The 27,340-nt window shown below is 54.9% G+C and overlaps 1 protein-coding gene across 1 annotated transcript in view; it reads right to left on the reverse strand.

Moving 5' to 3' along the window:
• Positions 1-26,990, reverse strand: part of LOC103126673 (protein tyrosine phosphatase receptor type N2) — a 65,592-nt gene extending 38,602 nt beyond the window's left edge. Inside the window, exons 1-5 of the mRNA XM_060184386.1 lie at positions 26,913-26,990; positions 23,389-23,517; positions 22,064-22,124; positions 20,759-20,809; positions 8,738-8,851 (exon numbers count right to left, since the gene is read on the reverse strand). Of these exons, the coding sequence (XP_060040369.1) occupies positions 8,738-8,851; positions 20,759-20,809; positions 22,064-22,124; positions 23,389-23,517; positions 26,913-26,990 (433 nt within the window). The remainder of the gene's footprint in view (positions 1-8,737; positions 8,852-20,758; positions 20,810-22,063; positions 22,125-23,388; positions 23,518-26,912) is intronic.
• Positions 26,991-27,340: the final 350 nt, after the last annotated feature.

Raw genomic sequence — 27,340 nt, forward strand, 5'->3', positions numbered from 1 at the left:
CTGTGTCTCTCCCTCTCTCCTCTCCTCATCTCTCCCTCTCTCCTCTCCTCTGTCTCTCCCTCTCTCCTCTCCTGTGTCTCTCCCTCTCTCCTCTCCTCTCCCTCTCTCCTCTCCTCATCTCTCCCTCTCTCCTCTCCTCTGTCTCTCCCTCTCTCCTCTCCTGTGTCTCTCCCTCTCTCCTCTCCTCATCTCTCCCTCTCTCCTCTCCTCTGTCTCTCCCTCTCTCCTCTCCTCTGTCTCTCCCTCTCTCCTCTCCTGTGTCTCTCCCTCTCTCCTCTCCTCTGTCTCTCCCTCTCTCCTCTCCTCTGTCTCTCCCTCTCTCCTCTCCTCTGTCTCTCCCTCTCTCCTCTCCTCTGTCTCTCCCTCTCTCCTCTCCTCTGTCTCTCCCTCTCTCCTCTCCTCTGTCTCTCCCTCTCTCCTCTCCTCATCTCTCCCTCTCTCCTCTCCTGTGTCTCTCCCTCTCTCCTCTCCTCTGTCTCTCCCTCTCTCCTCTCCTCTGTCTCTCCCTCTCTCCTCTCCTCTATCTCTCCCTCTCTCCTCTCCTCTGTCTCTCCCTCTCTCCTCTCCTCTGTCTCTCCCTCTCTCCTCTCCTCTGTCTCTCCCTCTCTCCTCTCCTCTGTCTCCCCCTCTCTCCTCTCCTCTGTCTCTCCCTCTCTCCTCTCCTGTGTCTCTCCCTCTCTCCTCTCCTGTGTCTCTCCCTCTCTCCTCTCCTCATCTCTCCCTCTCTCCTCTCCTCTGTCTCTCCCTCTCTCCTCTCCTGTGTCTCTCCCTCTCTCCTCTCCTCTGTCTCTCCCTCTCTCCTCTCCTGTGTCTCTCCCTCTCTCCTCTCCTCATCTCTCCCTCTCTCCTCTCCTCTGTCTCTCCCTCTCTCCTCTCCTGTGTCTCTCCCTCTCTCCTCTCCTCTGTCTCTCCCTCTCTCCTCTCCTCATCTCTCCCTCTCTCCTCTCCTGTGTCTCTCCCTCTCTCCTCTCCTGTGTCTCTCCCTCTCTCCTCTCCTCATCTCTCCCTCTCTCCTCTCCTGTGTCTCTCCCTCTCTCCTCTCCTCATCTCTCCCTCTCTCCTCTCCTCTGTCTCTCCCTCTCTCCTCTCCTCTGTCTCTCCCTCTCTCCTCTCCTCTATCTCTCCCTCTCTCCTCTCCTGTGTCTCTCCCTCTCTCCTCTCCTCTGTCTCTCCCTCTCTCCTCTCCTCTGTCTCTCCCTCTCTCCTCTTCTCTGTCTCTCCCTCTCTCCTCTCCTGTGTCTCTCCCTCTCTCCTCTCCTGTGTCTCTCCCCCTCTCCTCTCCTCTGTCTCTCCCTCTCTCCTCTCCTCTGTCTCTCCCTCTCTCCTCTCCTGTGTCTCTCCCTCTCTCCTCTCCTCTGTCTCTCCCTCTCTCCTCTCCTCTGTCTCTCCCTCTCTCCTCTCCTCTGTCTCTCCCTCTCTCCTCTCCTGTGTCTCTCCCTCTCTCCTCTCCTCTGTCTCTCCCTCTCTCCTCTTCTCCGTCTCTCCCTCTTTCTTCTCCTCTGTCTCTCCCTCTTCTCTCCTGTCTCCCTCTCTCCTTTGTCTCCCCCTCTCTCCTGTCTCTCTATCTTCTGTCTCTCCCTCTCTCCTGTCTCTCTCTTCTCCCCTCTACCATCTTCTCTATCCTCTACCCTATCTCTCCCTCTCTCATCTCCTGTCTCTCTCCTCTGTCTCTCCCTGTCTCCTCTCTGTCAGAAAATTGTGCGGATGTGGTTGAGCTTGGCAGGGCTCACAAAGTACCCTGCATCCCTGATACCTATCTACATGATCATTGTTTTGCCTGAAAGACCCCCACCCACTCCATTCTTTTGATATGTCTTATTTCTACCCTCATGACCCTCCCTGCCTGCAGGGTATTATTATTAATCCTACTGTTGTTTTCGCCAGGCTGGCTTCACGGGCCGGTAACAGACGACCCGGGACGCATGGCTGGGTTGCATGCAGTATCTCTTTACTCATGCAGGACGCAGCGCAATCTATACCAAGCTAAGCTAAACTAAACTAAAAACTGCAAACAATCTTGTCCTTATAAATATACTAGCCCAGTAGGGTGTGAACAGGATGCGACGCAGAGAGGGTGGAGAGAAAAGTGACTGGTGAAAATCAGGGTGTGACAAGGAGAGGGGGCGGAGCAGGCGAGAATTCTACCACTCAACCACCAATGCCCTGGGGGGAGGGTGGTGCTTGTTAACAGCGGTTATGTAAATAGAATTAAGTGGTTATGTAAATAGAATAGTGTTAAGCAGGGGGGATTAAACTAATGAAACAGAAGGGGTTTTTAGAAGCATACCAATAATTCCCCCTTTCTTTTTAACTAATGGCCATAGTATCAGGATTGTAGGGTGAACAGAAACAAATATCGCACAGGCGTTTTCAAAAGAACTGGCATAAGACATGGAAAACAAAATAGGCGAGCAGCAATAACCAGTGTGATGCCAAGGGGAACGTTTCTTGCCTCAAAGGGCAAGGCCTAGCAGGTGAAAGGGCATTTCTTGCCTCTGGGAGTGCTTCATGCCTCTGGGGGCATCTCTTGCCTCAAAGGGCGTTTCCTACCTCTGTGGGCATAACCTAACAAGGAGGGGGAGTTTTCTGACTCTGGGGCAGAGCCTGCAGGCGAGGGGACATGGTCTATAAAGTCTCAAGGCAATTGGCTGAAGTTAATCTTTGAGAAACACAGCAGCGTGTACCAGTAAGTCCGATGGAAGTGTCAGTCCAAAGTAGCTGACCACAGAAGAAAATGCCAAGGGATGAAACGCTGCATGTCTGTCTCGATGGGGAATGTCGGCCACCAGAATTCTGCTTTTCTGTAAAGAGTGAGCTTTGGAGTCTGAATCTGTTTCTTCAGGTCATGCCAGGTCACCTCATTGGTTTCCGGGGGTGTGTTGTAGTCATTCCATCTTGTGGGCGATGTCAGAGAACAGGATCCAAATGGATTTCCGGGAATTCCATTTGAGTAGATGCTTTTTCATGTGAAGACTTGACAGCTGAAATTCACTTACTTGTCAAAACAAAACTTGTAGCAGATTAGAAGTTTACTATAATTGATAACTCCATTATAATTGGAAATCATTTCTAGTATGATTTTAAGGTTGTTTAAACTCAATAAAATGTGGAAAGGTAAACATAAGAACCAAGGTTAGAAGCCTCAGGCATGAGAATAATTAACATGATCATTGCACTATCTGCCCCGCCCATAACTCATACTGTTTTCAGGATTAAACGTTTCAGATTTATGACAAGACATAAAAAAGGAAATCAAAGGAGGAAAAAACAATTTTGGATTATTTCTGGATGTCTCTAGAAATCATGGCTGCATCCAGCAGTTTTTTAAGTCAATGTCAAACAAAAATTCAGTCATTCAAATCACTCTCTTATGAAACAGATCTCACCATGTAGCATTAAGAGTCCCTGGAGGGCGTCCTAGTCCAAAAAGCTCTTCAAAATTCCATTTAGGGTGCTTCTGACTGTTCCTGCTGGATTGCTTCAGGCATCTACTTTTAAAAGCGTCTTCCCATCGAAGAAAGAATCCAATCAGGAGAGTAGAACTAACCACGTGTCTCCATTCTTGGGGACTGCCAGGGTACTGGAGAACACTCCTCAAATTAGAGTAGTCCTTCTCCATGGGAAACATGCGAGAAGTCCAGAAAGTCCCAGTGGAAATCCCCATGCATATCCCAAGGTCTACGATCACGGTCATAAAGAACCAAATTGTGGCCCAGAGCAAAATGTAGTCCTTTTCCTCAGGAAACATGGGAGAGGGAATCCAGAAAGTCCAAGGAGAAATCTCCGTGCATCTCCCAAGCTCTATGATTAGGGTCACAAGAAACCAAAGTTCCCAGTCAGGGAAACAAAGTGTGGCCCAGAGTAAAATGTTCCAGAGACAGAGAAACTGTCTCATGATGAAACAGTAGAGGCTTTGGCAAACCTCTTCATAAGTATAAGAGAAGATCATAGTGCATAGGTAGGCAAAGTCTTCACTTATCTGGGAGTTGCGCAGGTCCGGTCCCACGTTGTAGGCGCCATATGTTGTTTTCGCTGGGCTGGTTTCATGGGCGGGTAACAGACGACCAGGACTCATGGCTGGGTTGTACGCAGTATCTCTTTATTCATGCAGGAAGCAGTGCAATCTATACCAAGCTAAGCTAAACTAAACTAAAAACTACAAACAATCTTGTCCTTATAAATATACTAGCCCAGTAGGGTGGGAACAGGATGCGACGCAGAGAGGGTGGAGAGAAAAGTGACTGGTGAAAATCAGGGTGTGACAAGGAGAGGGGGTGGAGCAGGCAAGAATTCTACCACTGAACCACCAATGCCCTGGAGGGAGGGTGGTGCTTGTTAACAGCGGTTATGTAAATAGAATGAAGTGGCTATGTAAATAGAATAGTGTTAAGCAGGGGGGATTAAACTAATGAAACAGAAGGGGTTTTTAGAAGCATACCAACAATCCTACCAGTTAAAACCCTCGCAACAGTTGCTAAGGAAGTTCCTACCTTCCCAGCCCCTTTTGCCTTTCTCTGCCCCTTTCCTAGCCATTTCCATTTCCGACTTGCCACTTCTGGGTCTGCCCTTTAAAAGCCTGGGCTCTCTGATCAATAAAGAATTGCCTTGCCTCGTGCCATGTGTTTGGTTCCTGAGTCATCTCCCTCGCATCGCTGAGTGAGTAGCAGCCCAGGCTGACTCCGGTCGAGTTCTCTCCAACCCAGAAAGTACACGCCTGGGAAGAGGCACCCCCACGCTAGTCCGGCATCTGGTGCCCGAATGTGGGGCTGGTAAGTATATGGCTGCTTGGCTCTCTGCAAGCTCACATTTATGAAGGCAGTTTTTTTCTCCCTCTTCTTATTTTCCTGAGACCCTCTGTCATAGGCAACCTTCCTCCTTATCAAGAGGGTCCCCAAACCCTCTACTCCTTTTCACTAGACAGGTTCTCTGTCTCTGAGACATTTTGCTCTGGGCCACACCTTGCTTCCTCTTGACCATGATCGCAGCTTTCAGGAGATATGCAGGGCCCCCTCCCAAAAAGACCGAAGAAGTTCCCACTGAGACTCCCCGGCTCCCCCTCCCGTGTCTCCCGCGGAGAGTGGCAACTCTAACTTGGAAAACAGCCCCAGTCTAAGGGACCTTGAGGCTGCGATCCAAGATTTAAAGGAGATGGTCATTCTGCTTGCCCAGCACCATACACGCCTTCTAGAGGAAGCAAAACCTCCCGAGCCTGTCCCCCACCTGCCCCGATCCTGACCCACCCTAAGCCCTCTGCACTTCACCCAGCAGCTCTCTTTCGACAGACACACCTCTGACTGGCCAGCAGCTTCTGTGGCTCCTCCTACCATGGCTCCTCCCCTGCCGCTACGCTGCTATGAATGCCTTTGCCAGCTTTGTCAAGAGGACTAGGTGCAGGACCCCCTCCAGGTCCCATAATGCGACATGGTGGGACCTGGAATAGCTAGTTCACAGAGCCCCAAAACAAAACCTCCCTACCGCTTCTCTCTCTCCCCCTGTTCTCTCTGAATATTTTAAGCCTGCTGTCTGCCCCCTCTGCTTCACCCATCACCCTTTGAAACTATCAGGTCAGGCAAACAGTCTGCTGTCACTATTCCAGTAAAAATTCTACAGCTGTAAAACACTGTTCCATGCTATGATTGGCCAGTTCTGTTACTGTAAGTAAGTGTTATGAATGACTGAAAATCTTAAGTACAACCCATTTTGCTCAGAGTACTCTGAAACTTAATTGACCTTATATGGAAACACCAGACACAGCAGAGGTTTCTGGAGACGTCCAGAAACAGTCCTAAATTTTGTTTTTTCCTCTTTTGATTTTTTTTAAGTCTTGGTATAAATGTGAAAAGTTTAGTCTTGAAAACTGTGTGAGTAAAAATGGTTCAACAGCCCCCACCCTCTCGGCCCATCAGGCCTCCCCTCGGCCTCACACTGGCCCTTGCTACTCTTGTCTCCTCTGCCTCTCCCTCTCTCCTGTTGTGGAGGTTAGAAACCGTTAAACTGAAACCAACTGTTCCTTGTTACAGTCTTTAAACTGTAACCAACCCCTCTTGCTCCTTGTACTATAAAAAGCAGAGAGCAAGAATGTTGCGAGGTAGTCAGCGCAGACTCTCCCCTCATGTGGAAGGGTGTCTGCGGCCCAAGCTTAAGCTTGCTAATAAAGGCTCTTGCTATTGCATGTGATTCTGGTCTTCCCTTGTGTGAGATCGGGACTCAAACTTCTGGGAACAACACTGTCTCTCCCTCTCTCTTTTGTCTCTCCCTCTCTCCTCTGTCTCTCTCTTCTCCCCTCTACTGTCTTCTCTATCCTTTACCCTGTCTCTCCCTCTCTCTTCCCTGCATCTCTCTCCTCTGTCTCTTCCTCTCTCCTTTCTTGTCTCTCCCTCTCTCCTGTGTCTCTCCTCCCCTCTGTTTCTCCCTCTCTCCCCGTCTCTCTCTCCTGTCTCTTCCTGTCTCCTCTGTCTCACTCTCCCCTCTGTCTCTCCCTCCCCTCTGACTCTCCCTCCCCTCTGTCTCTCCCTCTCTCCTCCCCTGTCTCACCCTCTCTCCTCTGTCTATACCTCTCTTCTCCTGTCTCTCCATCTCTCTTCTCTCTCTCTCCTCTCTCTGTTTCTCTGAAAAGACTCAGGATTTTTCAAAGAATCAGGTCAGAGGGGCAGCTCCATGGCCCTGCACATGTGTGAGCCCCTGGGGCAGTAGGACAGCATGGGATATAGCTGCTCTTCTCTGATCTGCTCTCTCACCAAAGGATAGGAAGAAAGGCAGAGGAGGAGCAAAGAGGGCTGGGAACACAACAACACTGCGGGAACAGAACCCACACGGAGACCCCCCCGACACACACGGTGTCCCCAAGAATTATAGTCACCCCAGAGTCCACAGTGTCCCCTAGGGCCCCACAGTGTCCCCCAGAACCCACAGTGTCCCCTTGAACCCAAAGTTTCCCCCAGGACCCACAGTGTCTCCCAGAACCCAGTGTCCCCAGAACCCAGTGTCTCCCAGAATCCACAGTGTCCCCCAGAACCCAGTGTCCCCCAGAACCCACAGTGTCCCCCAGAATCCAGTGTCCCCCAGAACCCACAGTGTCCCCCAAAACCCAGTGTCCCCCAGAACCCACAGTGTCTCCCAAAATCCAGTGTCTCCCAGAACCCAGTGTCCCCCAGAACCCACAGTGTCCCCCAGAATCCAGTGCCCCAAACCCAGTATCCCCCAGAACCCACAGTGTCCCCCAAAATCCAGTGTCTCCCAGAACCCACAGTGTCCCCCAGAACCCACAGTGTCCCCCAGAACCCACAGTGTCCCCCAGAACCCAGTATCCCCCAGAACCCACAGTGTCCCCCAGAATCCAGTGTCCCCAGAACCCAGTATCCCCAAAAACCCACAGTGTCCCCCAAAACCCAGTGTCCCCCAGTGTCTCCAGAACCCACAGTGTCTCTCAGAACCCACAGTGTCCCCCAGAATCCAGTGTCCCCCAGAACCCCCAGTGTCTCCAGAACCCACAGTGTCTCTCAGAACCCACAGTGTCCCCCAGAATCCAGTGTCCCCCAGAACCCCCAGTGTCTCCAGAACCCACAGTGTCTCTCAGAACCCACAGTGTCCCCCAGAATCCAGTGTCCCCCAGAACCCACAGTATCCCTCAAAACCCAGTGTCCCCCAGAACCCACAGTGTCCCCCAGAACCCACAGTGCCTCCCAGAATCAGGGTACCCCAGAACCCACAGTGTCCCCCAGAACCCACAGTATCTCCCAGAACCACAGTGTTCCCAGAACCCACAGTGTCTCCCAGAATCAGGGTCCCCCAGAACCCACAGTGTCCCCCAGAACCCACAGTATCTCCCAGAGTCCCCCAGAACCCACAGTGTCTCCCAGAACCCATAGTGTCTCCCAGAACCCACAGTGTCCTCCAAAACCCAGTGTCCCCCAGAACCCACAGTATCTCCCAGAATCCAGTGTCCCCCAGAACCCACAGTGTCCCCCAAAACCCAGTGTCCCCCAGAACCCACAGTGTCCCCCAAAACCCAGTGTCCCCCAGAACCCACAGTGTCTCCCAGAATCCAGTGTCCCCCAGAACCTACAGTATCCCCCAAAACCCACAGTGTCTCCCAGAATCCAGGGTCCCCCAGAACCCACAATGTCTCCCAGAACCCCAGGTCAGACCCAGGTCACTGCAGGACCCTGGGTGCATCCTGCGCCCAAGCTCTGACTCCACCCACCCCCGTCCCCACCCCCTTCTCTGGACCCTGACCTCAAGGCCAAGCTCCACGACAACCACAGCTGCTCCCACTGGGCGACAACCAGAACCCACAGTGTCCCCGTGTCCCCCAGAACTGTGTCCCCGTGTCCCCCAGAACTGGCTCTCAGTCACACAGCACACCCCAGGCAGGGACAGAGCCTGCCGGACCTGACCCAGGGCCACCCAGAGCCGGCAGCAGGGGGCGGGCAGGTGGCTCACTGTCACCTCAGAGGGTCTTCACAGAGATGGTGGGAATGTGACGGGCCACATGGGGTGGGGTGGGGTGTGGGGTGGGCAGGGCCACTCGGGGCCTTGGGGACCAGCCCCTGAGGACAGCGGGGCCACAGGCACTGGGAGGGAGGCTGCGCCCACTCTGCCCCTGTCCCCACCTCCCTGCCCTCCCCTCCCCCTGCTCTGGGAGCCCCTCCCCCCTCCTGGTGGCCCTTCCCCTGCTCTGGGAGCCCCTCCCCCCCTGCTCTGGGAGCCCTACAACCTCCAGGAGCCCCTCCCCTACCTGTGTGGGAGAGCTTCTTCCGTGAGGCAGGCAGGTTCTGCAGAGCCCCAGGTGACCCCTCAGAGTCGTCCATGTCCAGGGCAGGAAGCTTCTGGCACCTTCCAAGGACCCCGTCTGTGGGACAAGGCAGAGAATAACGAGTTTGTCCCCAGGGCACACGCAGGCAGAGCCCAGGCCTGGAGACCTGATGTCTGTGCCCCCCACCTGGATCAATACAATACCTCCCACCTGGATTAATACAATATCTCCCACCTGGATCAATGCTCCACGCCAACTGAATCAGTGCTCCACCCCCATCTGAATCAAAACACCACCTCCGACCTGGATCAATACACCACCGCCCACATGATCAATACACCACCTCCCACCTGATCAATACACCACCTCCCACCTGAATCAGTACATCACCTCCCACCTGATCAATACACCACCTCCCACCTGGATTAGTACATCACCTCCCACCTGATCAATACACCACCTCCCACCTGGATCAATACACCTCCTCCAACCAGATCAATACACCACCTCCCACCTGATCAATACACCACCTCCCACCTGGATCAGTACACCACCCCCCACCTGATCAATACACCACCTCCCACCTGGATCAAACACCAACCCCCACCTGATCAATACACCACCTCCCACCTGGATCAGTACACCAACCCCCACCTGATCAATACACCACCTCCAACCTGATCAATACACCACCTCCCACCTGGATCAGTACACCAACCCCCAACTGATCAATACACCACCTGCCACCTGGATCAGTACACCAACCCCCACCTGATCAATACACCACCTCCCACCTGATCAATACACCACCTCCACCTGGATTAGTACATCACCTCCCACCTGGATCAATACACCACCGCCCACCTAGATCAATACACCACCACCACCTGATCAAAACAACACCTCCCAGCTGGATCAATACACCACCTACCACCTGATCAATACACCACCTCCCACCTGATCAATACACAACCCCCCACCTGATCAATACACCACCTCCCACCTGGATCAATACACCACCCCCACATGATCAATACACCACCTCCCACCTGATCAATACACCACCCCCACATGATCAACACACCACCTCCCACCTGATCAATACACCACCCCCCACCTGATCAACACACCACCTCCCACCTGGATCAATACACCAACTCCCACCTGATCAATATACCACCGCCACCCTGAGCAATATACCACCTACTACCTGGATCAATACACCACCTCCCACCAGATCAATACACCAACTGCCAACTGATCAATACACCACCTGCCACCTGACCAATACACCACCTCACACCTGGATCAATACATCACCTCCCACCTGATCAATACACCACCTCCCACCTGGATCAGTACATCACCTTCCACTTGATCAATACACCACCCCCCACCTGATCTATACACCACCTCCCACCTGGATCAATATACCACCCCCCACCTGATCAATACACTACCACCCATCTGGATCAATACACACCTCCCACCTGGATCAGTACACCACAACCCACCTGATCAATACACCACCCCAACCTGGATCAATACACCACATCCCACCTAATCAATATACAACCGCCCACCTGATCAATATACCACCTCCTACCTAGATCAATACACCACCTCCCACCAGATCAATACACCACCTCCCACCTGATCAATACACCACCTCCCACCTGGATCTATACACCACCTCCCACCTGATCAATACACCACCTCCACCTGGATTAGTACATCACCTCCCACCTGGATTAGTACATCACCTCCCACCTGAATTAGAACATCACCTCCCACCTGGATTAGTACACCACCTCCACCGGGATTAGTACATCACCTCCCACCTGGATCAATACACCACCACCCCACCTGGATCTATACACCACCTCCCACCTGGATCAATACACCACCTCCCACCTGATCAATACACCACCTCTCACCTGATCAATACACCACCTCCCACCAAGATTAGTACACCACCTCACACCTGGATTAGTACACCGCCTCCACCTGGATTAGTACATCACCTCCCACCTGATCAATACACCACCTCCAACCTGGATCAATACACCACCTCCAACCTAGATCAATACACCACCTCCCACCAGAATTAATACACCACCTCCCACCTGGATCAATACACCACCCCCACCTGAATCAATACATCACCTCCCAACTAAATCACTACACCACCTCCCACCTGGATTAGTACATCACCTCCCACCTGGATCAATACACCACCTCCCACCAGATCAATACACCACGTCCCACCTGATCAATACATCACTTCCCACCTGGATCAGTACATCACCCCCACCCGATCAATACACCACCTCCCACCTGGATCAATACACCACCTCGCACCTGATCAATACAACACCCCCCCACCTGGATCAATACACCACCTCCCACCTGGAAAAAATACACCACCCCCCACCTGATCAATACACCACCTCCCACCTGGATCAATACACCACCTCCCACCAGATCAATAGACCACGTCCCACCTGATCAATACATCACCTCCCACCTGGATCAATACACCACCTCCCACCTGATCAATACACCACCTCCCACCTGGATCAATACACCACCTTCCACCTGATCAATACGCCACCCCCCACCTGAATCAATACATCACCTCCCATCTGGATCAGTACACCACCTCCCACCTGGATTAGTACATCACCTCCCACCTGGATTAGTACATCACCTCCCACCTGGATTAGTACATCACCTCCACCTGGATTAATACATCACCTCCAACCTGGATTAGTACATCACCTCCAACCTGGATTAGTACATCACCTCCCACCTGTATTAGTATATCACCTCCCACTTGGATTAGTACATCACCTCCCACCTGGATTAGTACATCACCTACCACCTGGATTAGAACATCACCTCCCACCTGGATTAGTAGATCACCTCCCACCTTGATTAGTACACCACCTCCACCTGGATTAGTACATCACCTCCCACCTGGATTAGTACACCACCTCCACCTGGTTTAGTACATCACCTCCCACCTGGATCAATACACCACCCCCCACCTGGATCTAAAAACCACCTCCCACCTGGATCAATACACCACCTCACACCTGGATTAGTTCACCACCTCCACCTGGATTAGTACACCACCTCCCACCTGGATCAATACACCACCTCCCACCAGATCAATAGACCACGTCCCACCTGATCAATACATCACCTCCCACCTGGATCAGTACACCACCCCCCACCTGATCAATACACCACCTCCCACCTGGATCAGTACACCACCCCCCACCTGATCAATACACCACCTCCCACCTGGATCAATACAACACCTCCCACCTGATCAATACACCACCTCCCACCTGGATCAATACACCACCTCCCACCTGGATCAGTACACCACCTCCCACCTGATCAATACACCACCTCCCACCAGATCAATACACCACCTCCCACCTGATCAATACACCACCTCCCACCTGATCAATACACCACCTCCCACCTGGATCAGTACACCACCTCCCACCTGATCAATACACCACCTCCCACCTGGATTAATACACCACTTCCCACCTGATCAATACACCACCCCCCCACCTGGATCAATACACCACCTCCCACCTGATCAATACACCACCTCCCATCTGGATCAATACACCACCACCCCCACCTGATCAATACACCACCTCTCACCTGATCAATACACCACCCCCCACCTGAATCAATACATCACCTCCCATCTGGATCAATACACCACCTCCCACCTGGATTAGTACATCACCTCCCACCTGGATTAGTACACCACCTCTCACCTGGATTAGTACATCACCTCCCACCTGGATTAGTACACCACCCCCTACCTGGATTAGTACATCACCTCCCACCTGGATTAATACATCACCTCCCACCTGGATTAGTACATCACCTCCCACCTGGATCAATACACCACCTCCCACCTGGATCTATACACCACCTCCCACCTGATCAATACACCACCTCCCACCTGGATCAATACACCACCCCCCCACCTGGATCTATACACCACTTCCCACCTGATCAATATACCACCTCCCACCTGATCAATACACCACCTCCCACCTGGATCAATACACCACCTTCCACCTGATCAATACACCACCTCCCACCTGGATCTATACACCACCTCCCACCTGATCAATACACCACCTCCCACCTGGATCTATACACCACCTCCCACCTGGATCAGTACATCACCTCCCATCTGGATCAATACACCACCTCCCACCTGGATTAGTACATCACCTCCCACCTGGATTAGTACATCACCTCCCACCTGGATTAGTACATCACCTCCCACCTGGATTAGTACATCACCTCCACCTGGATTAATACATCACCTCCCACCTGGATTAGTACATCACCTCCCACCTGGATTAGTACATCACCTCCCATCTGGACCAATATACCACCTCCCACCTGGATTAGTACATCACCTCCCACCTGGATTAGTACATCACCTCCCACCTGGATTAGTACATCACCTCCCACCTGGATCAATACACCACCTCCCACCTGGATCTATACACCACCTCCCACCAGATCAATACACCACCTCCCACCTGATCAATACACCACCTCCCACCTGATCAATACACCACCTCCCACCTGGATCAGTACACCACCTCCCACCTGATCAATACACCACCTCCCACCTGGATTAATACACCACTTCCCACCTGATCAATACACCCCCCCCACCTGGATCAATACACCACCTCCCACCTGATCAATACACCACCTCCCATCTGGATCAATACACCACCACCCCCACCTGATCAATACACCACCTCCCACCTGATCAATACACCACCTCCCACCTGATCAATACACCACCTCCCACCTGGATTAGTACATCACCTCCCACCTGGATTAGTACATCACCTCCCACCTGGATCAATACACCACCTCTCACCTGATCAATACACCACCCCCCACCTGAATCAATACATCACCTCCCATCTGGATCAATACACCACCTCCCACCTGGATTAGTACATCACCTCCCACCTGGATTAGTACACCACCTCTCACCTGGATTAGTACATCACCTCCCACCTGGATTAGTACACCACCCCCTACCTGGATTAGTACATCACCTCCCACCTGGATTAATACATCACCTCCCACCTGGATTAGTACATCACCTCCCACCTGGATCAATACACCACCTCCCACCTGGATCTATACACCACCTCCCACCTGATCAATACACCACCTCCCACCTGGATCAATACACCACCCCCCCACCTGGATCTATACACCACTTCCCACCTGATCAATATACCACCTCCCACCTGATCAATACACCACCTCCCACCTGGATCAATACACCACCTTCCACCTGATCAATACACCACCTCCCACCTGGATCTATACACCACCTCCCACCTGATCAATACACCACCTCCCACCTGGATCTATACACCACCTCCCACCTGGATCAATACATCACCTCCCATCTGGATCAATACACCACCTCCCACCTGGATTAGTACATCACCTCCCACCTGGATTAGTACATCACCTCCCACCTGGATTAGTACATCACCTCCCACCTGGATTAGTACATCACCTCCCACCTGGATTAGTACATCACCTCCCATCTGGACCAATATACCACCTCCCACCTGGATTAGTACATCACCTCCCACCTGGATTAGTACATCACCTCCCACCTGGATTAGTACATCACCTCCCACCTGGATCAATACACCACCTCCCACCTGGATCTATACACCACCTCCCACCTGATCAATACACCACCTCCCACCTGGATCAATACACCACCCCCCACCTGGATCTATACACCACTTCCCACCTGATCAATATACCACCTCCCACCTGATCAATACACCACCTCCCACCTGGATCAATACACCACCTTCCACCTGATCAATACACCACCCCCCACCTGAATCAATACATCACCTTCCATCTGGATCAATACACCACCTCCCACCTGGATCTATACACCACCTCCCACCTGGATCAGTACATCACCTCCCACCTGGATTAGTACATCACCTCCCACCTGGATTAGTACATCACCTCCCACCTGGATTAGTACATCACCTCCACCTGGATTAATACATCACCTCCCACCTGGATTAGTACATCACCTCCCCCCTGGATTAGTACATCAACTCCCACCAGGATCAGTACATCTCCTCCCACCTGGATCTATACACCACCTCCCACCTGGATTAGTACACCACCTGGATTAGTACATCACCTCCCACCTGGTTTAGTACACCACCCCCCACCTGGATTAGTACATCACCTCCCACCAGGATCAGTACATCACCTCCCACCTGGATCTATACACCACCTCCCACCTGGATTAGTACACCACCTGGATTAGTACATCACCTCCCACCTGGTTTAGTACACCACCCCCCACCTGGATTAGTACATCACCTCCCACCAGGATTAGTACATCACCTCCCACCTGGATTAGTACATCACCCCCCACCTGGATTAGTACATCACCCCCCACCTGGATTAGTACATCACTTCCCACCTGGATTAGAACATCATTGTACATCTGAATTCCCACTTAGCCACATTTCAGGACAAGCTGTACTTGAACAATCAGTGCCCTGGTGGTGGGCCATGGTACCAGAGCCCTGGGTGGGGCTGTGCTGACCTTGGGTGGGGCTGTGCTGAGCCTGGGTGGGTCTGGGCTGAGTCTGGGTGGGTCTGGGCTGAGCCTGGGTAGGGCTGTGCTGAGCCTGGGTGGGGCTGGGCTGAGCCTGGGTGGGTCTGGGCTGAGCCTGGGTGGGGCTGGGCTGAGTCTGGGTGGGTCTGGGCTGAGCCTGGGTGGGGCTGGGCTGAGCCTGGGTGGGTCTGGGCTGAGTCTGGGTGGGTCTGGGCTGAGCCTGGGTGGGGCTGGGCTGAGCCTGGGTGGGTCTGGGCTGAGTCTGGGTGGGCTGGGCTGAGCCTGGGTGGGTCTGGGCTGAGCCTGGGTGGGTCTGGGCTGAGCCTGGGTGGGTCTGGGCTGAGCCTGGGTGGGGCTGGGCTGAGCCTGGGTGGGTCTGGGCTGAGCCTGGGTGGGGCTGTGCTGAGCCTGGGTGGGTCTGGGCTGAGCCTGGGTGGGTCTGGGCTGAGCCTGGGTGGGGCTGTGCTGAGCCTGGGTGGGTCTGGGCTGAGCCTGGGTGGGCTGGGCTGAGCCTGGGTGGGGCTGTGCTGAGCCTGGGTGGGTCTGGGCTGAGCCTGGGTGGGTCTGGGCTGAGCCTGGGTGGGGCTGTGCTGAGCCTGGGTGGGTCTGGGCTGAGCCTGGGTGGGGCTGAGCTGAGTCTGGGTGGGTCTGGGCTGAGCTTGGGTGGGGCTGGGCTGAGCCTGGGTGGGTCTGGGCTGAGCCTAGGTGGGGTTGGGCGTCTGGGTGGGTCTGGGCTGACTTTGGGTGGGTCTGGGCTGAGCCTTGGTGGGTCTATGTTGGTATGCTTCTAATTCTGCTTCTAAAAACCCCTTTTGTTTCATTTGGTTCAAATATCTTTATGATTTTGTTTAAAGGTCATCTAATGTTACCTCTCCTAGCAGTCTCTACAGCCGGGCTGAGCTTGGGTGGGACCAGACAGACATGCTCAGCCTCGGCCCAGGGGAAAATGGCTCTGGCCTCTCTGTCAAAGGCTGCTCTCACTCCTGCTGGGCAAGGGAGAGGACAGGGTGACAGCAGCGACCCCTGGCGGCCATATCCCTGCACCTGAGACCCTCCGGTGGGCAGGCCTGGCCTGCGGGTCCACCAGACCCTCCTCACCCACAGGATCACCCACATGGGGGCAGAGGCACCCAGCAGGTCCCATAAGAGAGACCCTCCTATACGGGAAGGCTCAGTTCCCACAATCACAGGTGGGTTCAGGAGGCGGGAAGACACTCTGCTCCTGTGCACACACACTCCCAGCTCTCACACACACACACGCACACACACACATAGCTCATACATACACACACACATACACACACACACACACAGCTCACACACACATAGCTAATACACACACAGCTAACACACATATGGCTCACATACATACACATAGCTCACACACAGCTCACATACATACACACACACACAGCTCACACACACACAGCTCACACACATGTACACACAGCTCACACACAGGGCTGAGGGGGTCAGGGCTGAGGGGGTCAGGGCTGAGGGGGTCAGGGCTGAGAGGGATCAAGGCTGAGAGGGGTCAAGACTGAGAGGGGTCAAGGCTGAGGGGTCAGGGCTGAGGGAGGTCAGGGCTGAGGGGTCAGGGCTGAGGGGGTCAGGGCTGAGGGGGTCAGAGCTGAGGGGTCAGGGCTGAGAGGTCAGGGCTGAGGGGGTCAGGGCTGAGGGGGTCAGGGCTGAGAGGGATCAAGGCTGAGAGGGGTCTGGCTGAGAGGGGTCAAGGCTGAGGGGTCAGGGCTGAGGGAGGTCAGGGCTGAGGGGTCAGGGCTGAGGGGGTCAGGGCTGAGGGGGTCAGAGCTGAGGGGTCAGTGCTGAGGGGTCAGGGCTGAGGGGGTCAGAGCTGAGGGGGTCAGAGCTGAGGGGTCAGGGCTGAGGGGGTCAGGGCTGAGGGAGGTCAGGGCTGAGGGTTCAGGGCTGAGGGGATCAGGGCTGAGGGGGTCAGAGCTGAGGGGTCAGGGCTGAGTGGTCAGGGCTGAGGGATCAGGGCTGAGGGGGGTCAGGTCTGCGGGGGTCAGAGCTGAGGGGTTAGGGCTGAGGGCTCACTGATGGCATGGTGCCTCCCAGCACCCAGGAAGCCCTGCTCCCCAATAACTCAGCTGTCTCCCAAGAAAACCACCAATTTATTGGGAAGGACATGAGACAGACAGGAAGACCGGCGTCGGGACGGGAAGGGCGCTGGGCCCAGCTCTCCAGGCAGTACCTCATCTCCCCCCATGGGAGCTCCAAAACCCCTCCCTGGGCCTTTTGCTTGAGTGTAGACCTTTCTTTCGTTTTCACACGACCGCAGAGCACAGCTCCACACGGCACCCACTTTGTCCCACGCCCACGGCAACAGCCTTAGTTCTCAGCGTCACACGCTGCTTTTCCTAAGTCCCCGTGTCACCTCTGGGTGTCCCACAGATGAGAGTGAGCCTCGGTGGTTGACTTTCACCTCTATACTGGCCTCACTAAGCATCGTCACCCTAGCTCCAGTTTGTCCCAGAAGACACACGATTGGTTCTTTCACTGCACAACAGTGCTCCAGGGAGCCCCTGCCCGACAGTGTCTTTCTCCAGCTGCCAGGCTGTCCCCACTCCTGGGCCACTGTAAGTTGTGAATGCCCCTTTGGGCTGCCGTCTCCTGGCTGCTCTGATCGCCATCACTGCAAGGCCTCTCCACACCACTTCCCAGGGCTGCTGCATTTGCGCCCTCACCAGGAGCATGGACCCTCACTGACATCTGCCATCTCCGAGTAAGTGGCGGAGCTCCTGGTTCTGGTGTGCATTTCTGTAGCAATGAGTGATGTGGGATTTCTTCATGTGTCTGTGGGCCATCTGGAACCTTCTCCAGAAAACAGTCCATTCAGTTTTTTTGCTCACTCTCTTACTCAGCTAGTTGTCCTTTTGTTGTTGAACTGTAGGATTTCTTTTTTTTTTTTTTTTGCCTCCAGAGTCATCATGGAGCTTGGTGCAGCACTAGGAATCTACTGCTTCTGGTGGCCATTTTTCCTTTTTATTGGATAAGACAAAGAGAAATTGAGAGAATAAGGGAGCTATAAAGGGAGACAGAGAGACACCTGCAGCCCTGCTTCACTGCTTGCTAAGTGCAGATGGAGACCTCGTGCATAGTGATATGGGCTCCTTTTAAAATTTTTTTCTTTCTTTCTTTGTTATTGTATAGGTAATAGAGAGAAATTGAGAGAGGAAGGGGAAAAAGAGAGGAAGAGAGACAGAGAGACACCTGCAGCCCTGCTTCACCACTCGTAAAGCTTTCCCCCTGCAGGTGGGGACCGGCTTGAACCTGGGTCCTTGTGCACTGTAACATGTGCGCTCAACCAGGTGCACCACCGCCAGGCCCCCGTGATAAGTGCTCTCAACTGGGTGTGCCACCACCCAGCCCCCTGAATTCTTTATAGGTACCTGCTGTCAATTCTTGCTGGGGGAGGGTGCTGGTGGCACAGTGGTTTAAGTGCACATAGTACAAAGTGCAAGGACCTGTGCAAGGCTCTGGGTTCGAGCCTCTGACTCCCCCTGCAGGGGGGTCACTTCACAAGTGGTGAAGCAGGTCTGCAAGTGTCTACCTTCCCCTCCCCTCTCAATTTCTCTCTGTTTTATCCAATAAAAAGTGGCTGCAGGAGCAGTGGTTCCGTAGTGCAGGGACCAAGCCCCAGCAATAACCCCGGAGGCAAAAGACAAACAAAAACCAACAGATTCTCTGTCCGTGTGCGATACACAGATCTCCCTCTCCCCAGCAAGGCTGCTGTCTGTCTTCAGGAAGAGGTCTCTGGCTGTGCAGAGCTTTTCAGAGTGATGTCATCCCATTCACTTAGCCCTGTGTTTGTTTCGCTTGCCGTGGGACTGAGTTTCCAACAGGCTCTGATGCTGCGGCTGTGAAGTGTCGCCACGTCTTTTCTAGGCGTTTTTATTCTCATGTCTAGTGCCCAGGTCTCTGACCCACTTAGAGCTCATTTTACCGGGTGATGTCGGTCCTGCTTCATTTTTCTACATGTGACTGTCCAGTTTTCCCAGCACCTGAAGAGGTTTTATTTCCCATGAGTGGTTCTGGGTGCTTTTTCCTCCATTAGGTCTCTCTCAAAGAGACACGTTGCTTGTCAACATGAGATGGGGGGAGAGAACCAGAGACTGACTCTGGCACCTGCTTGGGAGAACAAGGCTTTACCCATGGTGCCACCTCCAGCCTGCTCACTTCTCATGTTTCAAGCTCCCTTAACTTATTTCACACAAAATAAAGATTTTCACACAAGAGACAAGAGCCAAAGCAGACCAGTATATGCAGCACTGGGGATGGACACAGGTGGACAGAAGCAGGGCACAGGGGTAGAGGGTGGACACAGGTGGGCAGAACTGGGGCATAGGGGATAGAGAGTGGGCAAAGGTGGGCAGAAGCAGGGCACAAGGGTAGAGAGTGGACACAGGTGGCAAAACCAGGACATGGGGGCAGAGAGTGGACACAAGTGGACAGAAACAAGACATGGGGAGCAGAGGGTAGACAGGTGGGCAGAACAAGGGCAGGGGGGCAGAGCATGGACAAAGGTGGACAGAAGCAGGGCATGGGGGTAGATAGTGGACACAGGTAGGCAGAACCTGGCACAGGGGCAGAGGGTGGACACAAGTTGGCAGAAGCAAGGCACAGGGGTAGAGGTGGACACTGGTAGGCTGTCCCCATTAGTCACATCAGATGTTTGCCTGAAATAAGTCGCTTTACAAGTTGGAGAATGTCTGCCCCTGGAGCACTCCCTTCCCTCCTCGCGGGCACTGAAGTTCTGTCGTGCTGAGTGTCTACAGAGGGACCAGGGCTCTGGAGGCAGTGTGCTAGGGGGCGGAGGGGGCAGGCAGACAACCTGGGAATGCTCAGGCTGGGGCGGTGCCCCCCAGGCCCTGGGGATGGAGGGGACAGGCAGGGAACCTGGCACTGTCTGGGTTTACTATCTCTTGGCTTGTGTGTTAAGCACTGCGTCTCACAATTATTCTAATGTCAGCCTGAATGAGAGAGAATTAGGATGGTAAAGCTGCCATAATTGACTGTGAAGTCAAATATTTTTTAAAAAAATATTGAACCTGGGCAAGCTCAGGCAAGGGCGGTGCCCCCAGGCCCCGTCCTCCCTGCAGCTGAGGAGCCCACCAATGAGTCAGGGGCTGGATGGACACAGCAGCGCTGGGGCTCACCTCTGGCTGCAGCCACACAGGACGGCTCCACATGCCCCACCCCAGAGCCTGGGGACGCCTCGGCCTCAGATGTGCCCACCCCATGACTGACCGACCCACCCTCTTTGGCCAGTGGGCACCCGGCCGCACACTCACCGTCCACACAGGTCTCCGGGCCTCTGCAGAGTCCCTCCTGGAGCAGACAGCCTGGGGGAGAGAAGAGACAGGGACAGGCCGTCAGGGCCACACAGTGACCACACGGGAGCACACAGCCACAGGGACAGACCCCTCCGGTGACCCAGCGGGTCTCGTCTTTGGAGGGCGGGGAGCGAGGGGAGATGCCGCAGCACCACCCCACTACCCAAGAAGCTCCCTCAGTGCTGCCCACGGTGCCCTCAGGTGGTGCCAGGGCTCACACCCAGAGCCTCAAGGCTGGGAAGGCTTATGCTCCATGGGGTGAGCTGCCTCCTCCCCTAAGGGCAACTCAGCAAGTGCAGATGAGCCCCTGCCCTGGTGCATATGGGGGCAGGCCAGGTGACCATGGGGTCAGAGGCTCGGGGCCCAGGTGACCCTGGGGTCAGAGGACATGGGGCAGGTGACCATAAGGTCAGAGGCTGGGGGGCCAGGTGACCCTGGGGTCAGAGGACATGGGGCAGGTTGGTGGAGGCTGTCAGACAAAGTCTGAGCAAGGCAGGACCCAACTAAAACTACTCATCCTTTTTGTGTAATGGCGGAGGTGACGTCACGTCTGTTGCCAGACAAAGTCCAAACAGACTGCAACCTACTGCAGAGTGGGAAGTTCTAGACTAAGCTGAAGCTCTTTGGTTTTTGTTTTTTTATAATTTTTTTTATATTTATTTATTTTCCCTTTTGTTGCCCTTGTTATTTTTATTGTTGTTGTTATTGATGTCATCGTTGTTAGATAGGACAGAGAGAAATGGAGAGAAGAGGGGAAGACAGAGAGGGAGAAGAGAGAAGATAGACACCTGCAGACCTGCTTCACCGCCTGTGAAGTGACTCCCCTACAGATGGGGAGCTGGGGGCTTGAACCAGGATCCTTGCGCCGGTCCTTGTGCTTTGCACCACGTGTGCTTAACCCACTGTGCTAACACCTGACTCCCAGCTCTTTGTTTTTAATTACATTGATAATTTGAGGACTTATTGGCTATATTGCAAATACACAAATATTGCCTGGGGACTACAGAAAGAGATCTCCAGAGGGTTCCCGTACATGGTGGCAGCAATTATGACAGTGAGTGTGGCAAGACGAAAAAGGCCTAGGAGCAGAAGCTGCTATACCCATTGAAAGGCTTTCAGGAAAAGAGCTACTTGTCACCACTACAGCTTCTCAACCAGCTGGACTCAGACCAAAAGCCAGAATTATGGGTGGCTTATAGTGTGAGTGACAGACTGTGGTCTTCATCTAGTTATAAAGAGGCCCTATTGCTGACCCTCACCCACAAACACCCTGCTTCCACTTATAGGCATCCATGATGAGTATAGAGGCTGTGTAGTTAAATAACTGATATTAGGGTACATGGGTAGAAGTTAGCGAACTTTCATATGTGCAAAGGTTAACCAGAAGAGAGCCCCCATGGTGTGTGCTTACTTTACAGCAAATTTCTTTAGGTGGAAAGCTTACTAGATATTACAAAAGACTTGGTTTAGACCCATCCAAGAATGGGTTAAGAAGAAAAGTTATTACATTTAGCTCCAGGGAGAAATGTTTATTGATACAGAAGGTCAGAACAGGGAGATGGTCAAAACACAGATGGTCATTTTAAGGGAACTTTCAAGGGTAGATTTAGGCTACCCCAGACCCCGGAAACTTTCAAGGGTAGTTTTAGGCTACCCCAGACCCAAGAAACTTCCTTTTAAAAATTTTTTTTATTATCTTTATTTATTTATTGGATAGAAACAGTCAGAAATCGAGAGGGAAGGGAGGGAGAGAGAGGGAGAGAGACAGAGAAGCATCTGCAGCCCTGCTTCACCACTTGTGAAGCTTTCCCCCTGCAGGTGGGGACCGGGGGCTCGAACCTGGGTCCTTGCGCATTGTAACGTGTGCGCTCAACCAGATGTGCCACCACCCGGCCCCCCAAGAAACTTTCAAGGGGAGATCAGGATGCCCCAGAGCTAGGGAACTTTCTAAGGAAAACATACCTATAATAATAATGTTGTTGTTTAAGGTTATTCTTGATGTTAATGAAAACAATTATACATGATGTCATCTGTACCCTTGATGTTAATGAAAACAATCTTACATGATGTCAACTGTATCCGGGCAAAAAGTATTTAAAATAAAGCTCTGCAGAGAGACAGAGAGAGACTTCTCTCCTGCACCTAACGCAGCTGGCATGTCACTCATTCATCTCGCCAACTCCTCCTTCCCTTCAGGGACTCTTAATTACTTTCGCCAGGACTGGCTCCTGACAGCAGGTGGCCATGGGGTCAGAGGACATGGGTCAGGTGACCATGGGGTCAGAGGCTGGGGGGCCACGTGATCCTGAACTCAGAGGACATGGGTCAGGTGGCCACGGGGTCAGAAGCTGGGGTGGGGGGTAGGTGATCCTGGACCCAGAGGACATGAGGCAGGTGACCACAGGGTCAGAGGCCGGGGGCCAGGTGCCCCTTGCCTCAGAGGACAGGGTCCCAGCCATCCCTGGCATCAGTGGCCGGTGCCTCACACCTGTCTCCCCACCCTGGGGGCTGATCGCACACCGGCCTCTCTCCCGGAGCCCCTGCCTCCCCCTCCACCAGACAGACGCCGGCACGCCCCCAGACCCCACCGAGGGTCCCCACAACACCACTGGCCGGGCTGGGGGGCCTGTTCTGCTCAGGGGCTGGCCAGCCACAATGACCATCATGGCTGGCAGTCCCCAGGGCTCTGCCACGGCTGCACGGGGTGACACGATGCCCTGAAAGGTCACGGCCACAGCCCTGTGACCACTGTGCCCATGACACCCACAGCCCGGGGTCACCCCCACCCTGCCAGGAGCCCCCTGGAAAGCTGCATTGCTGGCCCCCACTCAGAGCACAGCCCCCTTCAGGGAACACCCTCCAGCAGGTGGCAGGGGTCCCACAGCCCCAGGGTCCTCTGGCCTGCCCACCCACCGCCCTCAGCCAGCTCTGGGGGCAAGGACCCGCATCTGACATGTCAGAAAGGACGTGACCGCCAGGCAGGGCCAGGACAGCAGCTCAGACCTGAGGAGCCACTGGACCACTGGTCAGCACCCGTGGACAGGAGTTAGGGTCGCTACCCTGAGTGTGTTAGCCCAAGTCACCTATGGGAGCCAGCCCACCCAGAGGCCCCTCCCAGAGACACTCTACCTAGAGACCACACACCCAGAGACCCACACCCAGAGACCCACACCCAGAGACCCCCACACAGAGACCCCAGAGACTCCCACCCAGAGACCACACACCCAGAGACCCCCCACTCAGAGACCCACACCCAGAGACCCCCACCCAGAGACCCCCAGAGACTCCCACGCAGAGACCCACACCAAGAGACCCCCCACTCAGAGACCCCAACCCAGAGACCCCCACCCAGAGACCCCCAGAGACTCCCACGCAGAGACCCACACCAAGAGACCCCCCACTCAGAGACCCCAACCCAGAGATCCACACACAGAGATCCCCCACTCAGAGACCCCATCCAGAGACCCCCTACCCAGAGACCCATGCCCAGAGATCCCCCCACTCAGAGACCCAACCCAGAGATCCATACCCAGAGACCCCCACTAAGAGACCCCCACCCAGAGATCCACACCCAGAGACCCCCACTCAGAGACCCCAACCCAGAGATCCACACCCAGAGACCCCCACTCAGAGACCCCAACCCAGAGATCCACACCCAGAGACCCCCACTAAGAGACCCCCACCCAGAGACCCCCACCCAGAGATCCACACCCAGAGAACCCCCACTCAGAGACTCCAACCCAGAGACCCCCCACCCAAAGACCCACACCCAGAGACCCCCACTCAGAGACCCCCACCCAGAGACCCCCCATCCAGAGATCCACACCAAGACCCCCCCACTCAGAGACCCCCCACCCAAAGACCCACACCCAGAGACCCCCACTCAGAGACCCCAACCCAGAGATCCACACCCAGAGATCCCCCACTCAGAGACCCCATCCAGAGACCCCCTACCCAGAGGCCCACACCCAGAGACCCCCCACTCAGAGACCCCAACCCAGAGATCCTCCACTCAGAGACCCCATCCAGAGACCCCCTACCCAGAGACCCACACCCAGAGACCCACACCCAGAGACCCTCCACTCAGAGACCCCAACCCAGAGATCCACACCCAGAGATCCTCCACTCAGAGACCCCATCCAGAGACCCCCTACCCAGAGACCCACACCCAGAGACCAACACCCAGAGACCCCCCACTCAGAGACCCCAACCCAGAGATCCACACCCAGAGATCCTCCACTCAGAGACCCCATCCAGAGACCCCCTACCCAGAGACCCACACCCAGAGACCCACACCCAGAGACCCCCCACTCAGAGACCCCCACCCAGAGATCCACACCCAGAGACCCCCACTCAGAGACCCCAACCCAGAGATCCACACCCAGAGATCCACACCCAGAGACCCCCACTAAGAGACCCCCACCCAGAGACCCCCCACCCAGAGACCCCCCCACCCAGAGATCCACACCCAGAGAACCCCCACTCAGAGACCCCAACCCAGAGACCCCTCACCCAGAGACCCACACCCAGAGACCCCCACTCAGAGACCCCCACCCAGAGACCCCCATCCAGAGACCCACACCAAGACCCCCCCACTCAGAGACCCCCCACCCAAAGACCCCCACTCAGAGACCCCAACCCAGAGATCCACACCCAGAGATCCACACCCAGAGACCCCCCACTCAGAGATCCACACCCAGAAATCCACACCCAGAGACCCCCACTCAGAGACCCCCACCCAGAGACCCCCCACCCAGAGATCCACACCAAGACCCCCCCTCAGAGACCCCCACCCAAAGACCCACACCCAGAGACCCCCACCCAGAGACCCCCCACCCCAGTCACCGACAGGAACCGGTGTGAGCAGAGTCACCTGCAGGAGCCACCCCAAAGACCCAGCCTGGTCCCTGGCATCCCACCAAATGTCCCCACCCATCCCCAGCCATGACCTTGGCGCTCTGACACACCACCCGCTCCAGCACCCCTGCAGGTGGCCCAGTCATAGTCACCCTTCCTCCCAGCCCTCCCCCTGCCAGCCAGGACCACACCCCACCCCAAGGTGACAATGGCACTGGAAGACCACCTCCTCTCACCTCCACCACCAGCTACGGTCCTGAGGGACAGACTGAGGACAATGGACAGGGGCCCTACCGCCCCCCCCAACAACCCCACCTGCCCGCCCCCTCACCCCACCCTGCCTGCTCCCAGGACCGCCCACACCCCTTCAGCCCCCCAGGGCCGCCCAGAGGGCATGTCTGCACCTGTGGGTTTCTGATGGGCGCGGGCGCCGTTCCCAGCCTCCCAGCCACGCCCTCCCCTCCCACGCACTGTGGCGCCTGTGGCCCGCAGCTCCACACCCACACGGAGCGGGACACCTTGCAGCCCTGACAGTGGGTGCAGCCCCAAGTCTGTGCCCTGCAGGCGCCTCTGCCTCTCCCTCAGGGGAAGCCCTCCAAGAGGGACCCCAGATGCTGCAGGCCCTGAGCCTAACGCCTCAGGGCGGGAGAGGGCTCCCTAGACAGAGCACACACTGCTGGGCACACAGAAACAGACTAAGGGAGCCCAGTGCACAGGGCTCCCACTGAGCCCAGCACCATCACCTCTCAGCCCCTCCACCTGCTCTGAGGCCCTGCAGTCACTAAGCCCCTGTGATAACCCTGGTGGCAATGAAAATAAATAAAATGGGGAGTCGGGCGGCAGCACAAAGGGTTAAGCACACATGGCATGAAGCGCAAGGACCGGCGTGAGGATCCCAGTTCAATCCCCCGGCTCCCCACCTGCAGGGGGTCGCTTCACAGGTGGTGAAGCAGGTCTGCAGGTGTCTGTCTTTCTGTCCCCCTCTCTGTCCTCCCCTCCTCTCTCCATTTCTGTCTGTCCTATCCAACAACGACAACACCAATAACAACAACAAAGATAACTATAACAATAAAAAAACAAGGGCAACAAAAAGGGAAAATAAATATAAATAATAAAATAATAATGAAATAAACAAATAAAATCCCTGCACTGTTCCCACACAACCTCATCCTTTCTCCTCACAGAGAAAGCCAAGAAGCCCCCCCCCCAGCCACACACTCACCCCAGAAGCCCTGGCATAGGCAGCAGGCCTCACCTGCGAGGGGCACTGGGCATTCAACAGAACAGAGCAGCGTGGGGAGGGACCGCAGTCCCGAGGTGAGTCTAGGACCATCCTCGTGAAGTGTCGTCCACGGGCAGCCATAGCTCAGCAGGACGCACGTGATGCCAGGACCCGGGACCCGGGCTGGAGCCGCTGGCTGACACAGCGTCCGGGGACTCGAAAGTCCACTCAGGCACACTCAGAGGGGAGGCCAGCCAGGTCCCCCCGCCAGAGCCCTCCACTCTCACCTGGGGCCAGCACCCCTACCATGCTGCTCTGGGCCGGCGGGCATACCCTCCTGGCCAGGCGGACAGGCCAGGTGGGCATGGCAGGTGGACAGGGCAGGTAGACAGGACAGGTGGGCAGGATAGGTGGGCAGGGCAGGTGGGCAGGACAGGTGGACAGGCCAGGTGGGCAGGGAA

The sequence above is a fragment of the Erinaceus europaeus genome, unplaced genomic scaffold (genome assembly GCF_950295315.1).
Source record: "Erinaceus europaeus unplaced genomic scaffold, mEriEur2.1 scaffold_606, whole genome shotgun sequence".
NCBI classification, from domain to species: Eukaryota; Metazoa; Chordata; class Mammalia; order Eulipotyphla; family Erinaceidae; genus Erinaceus; species Erinaceus europaeus.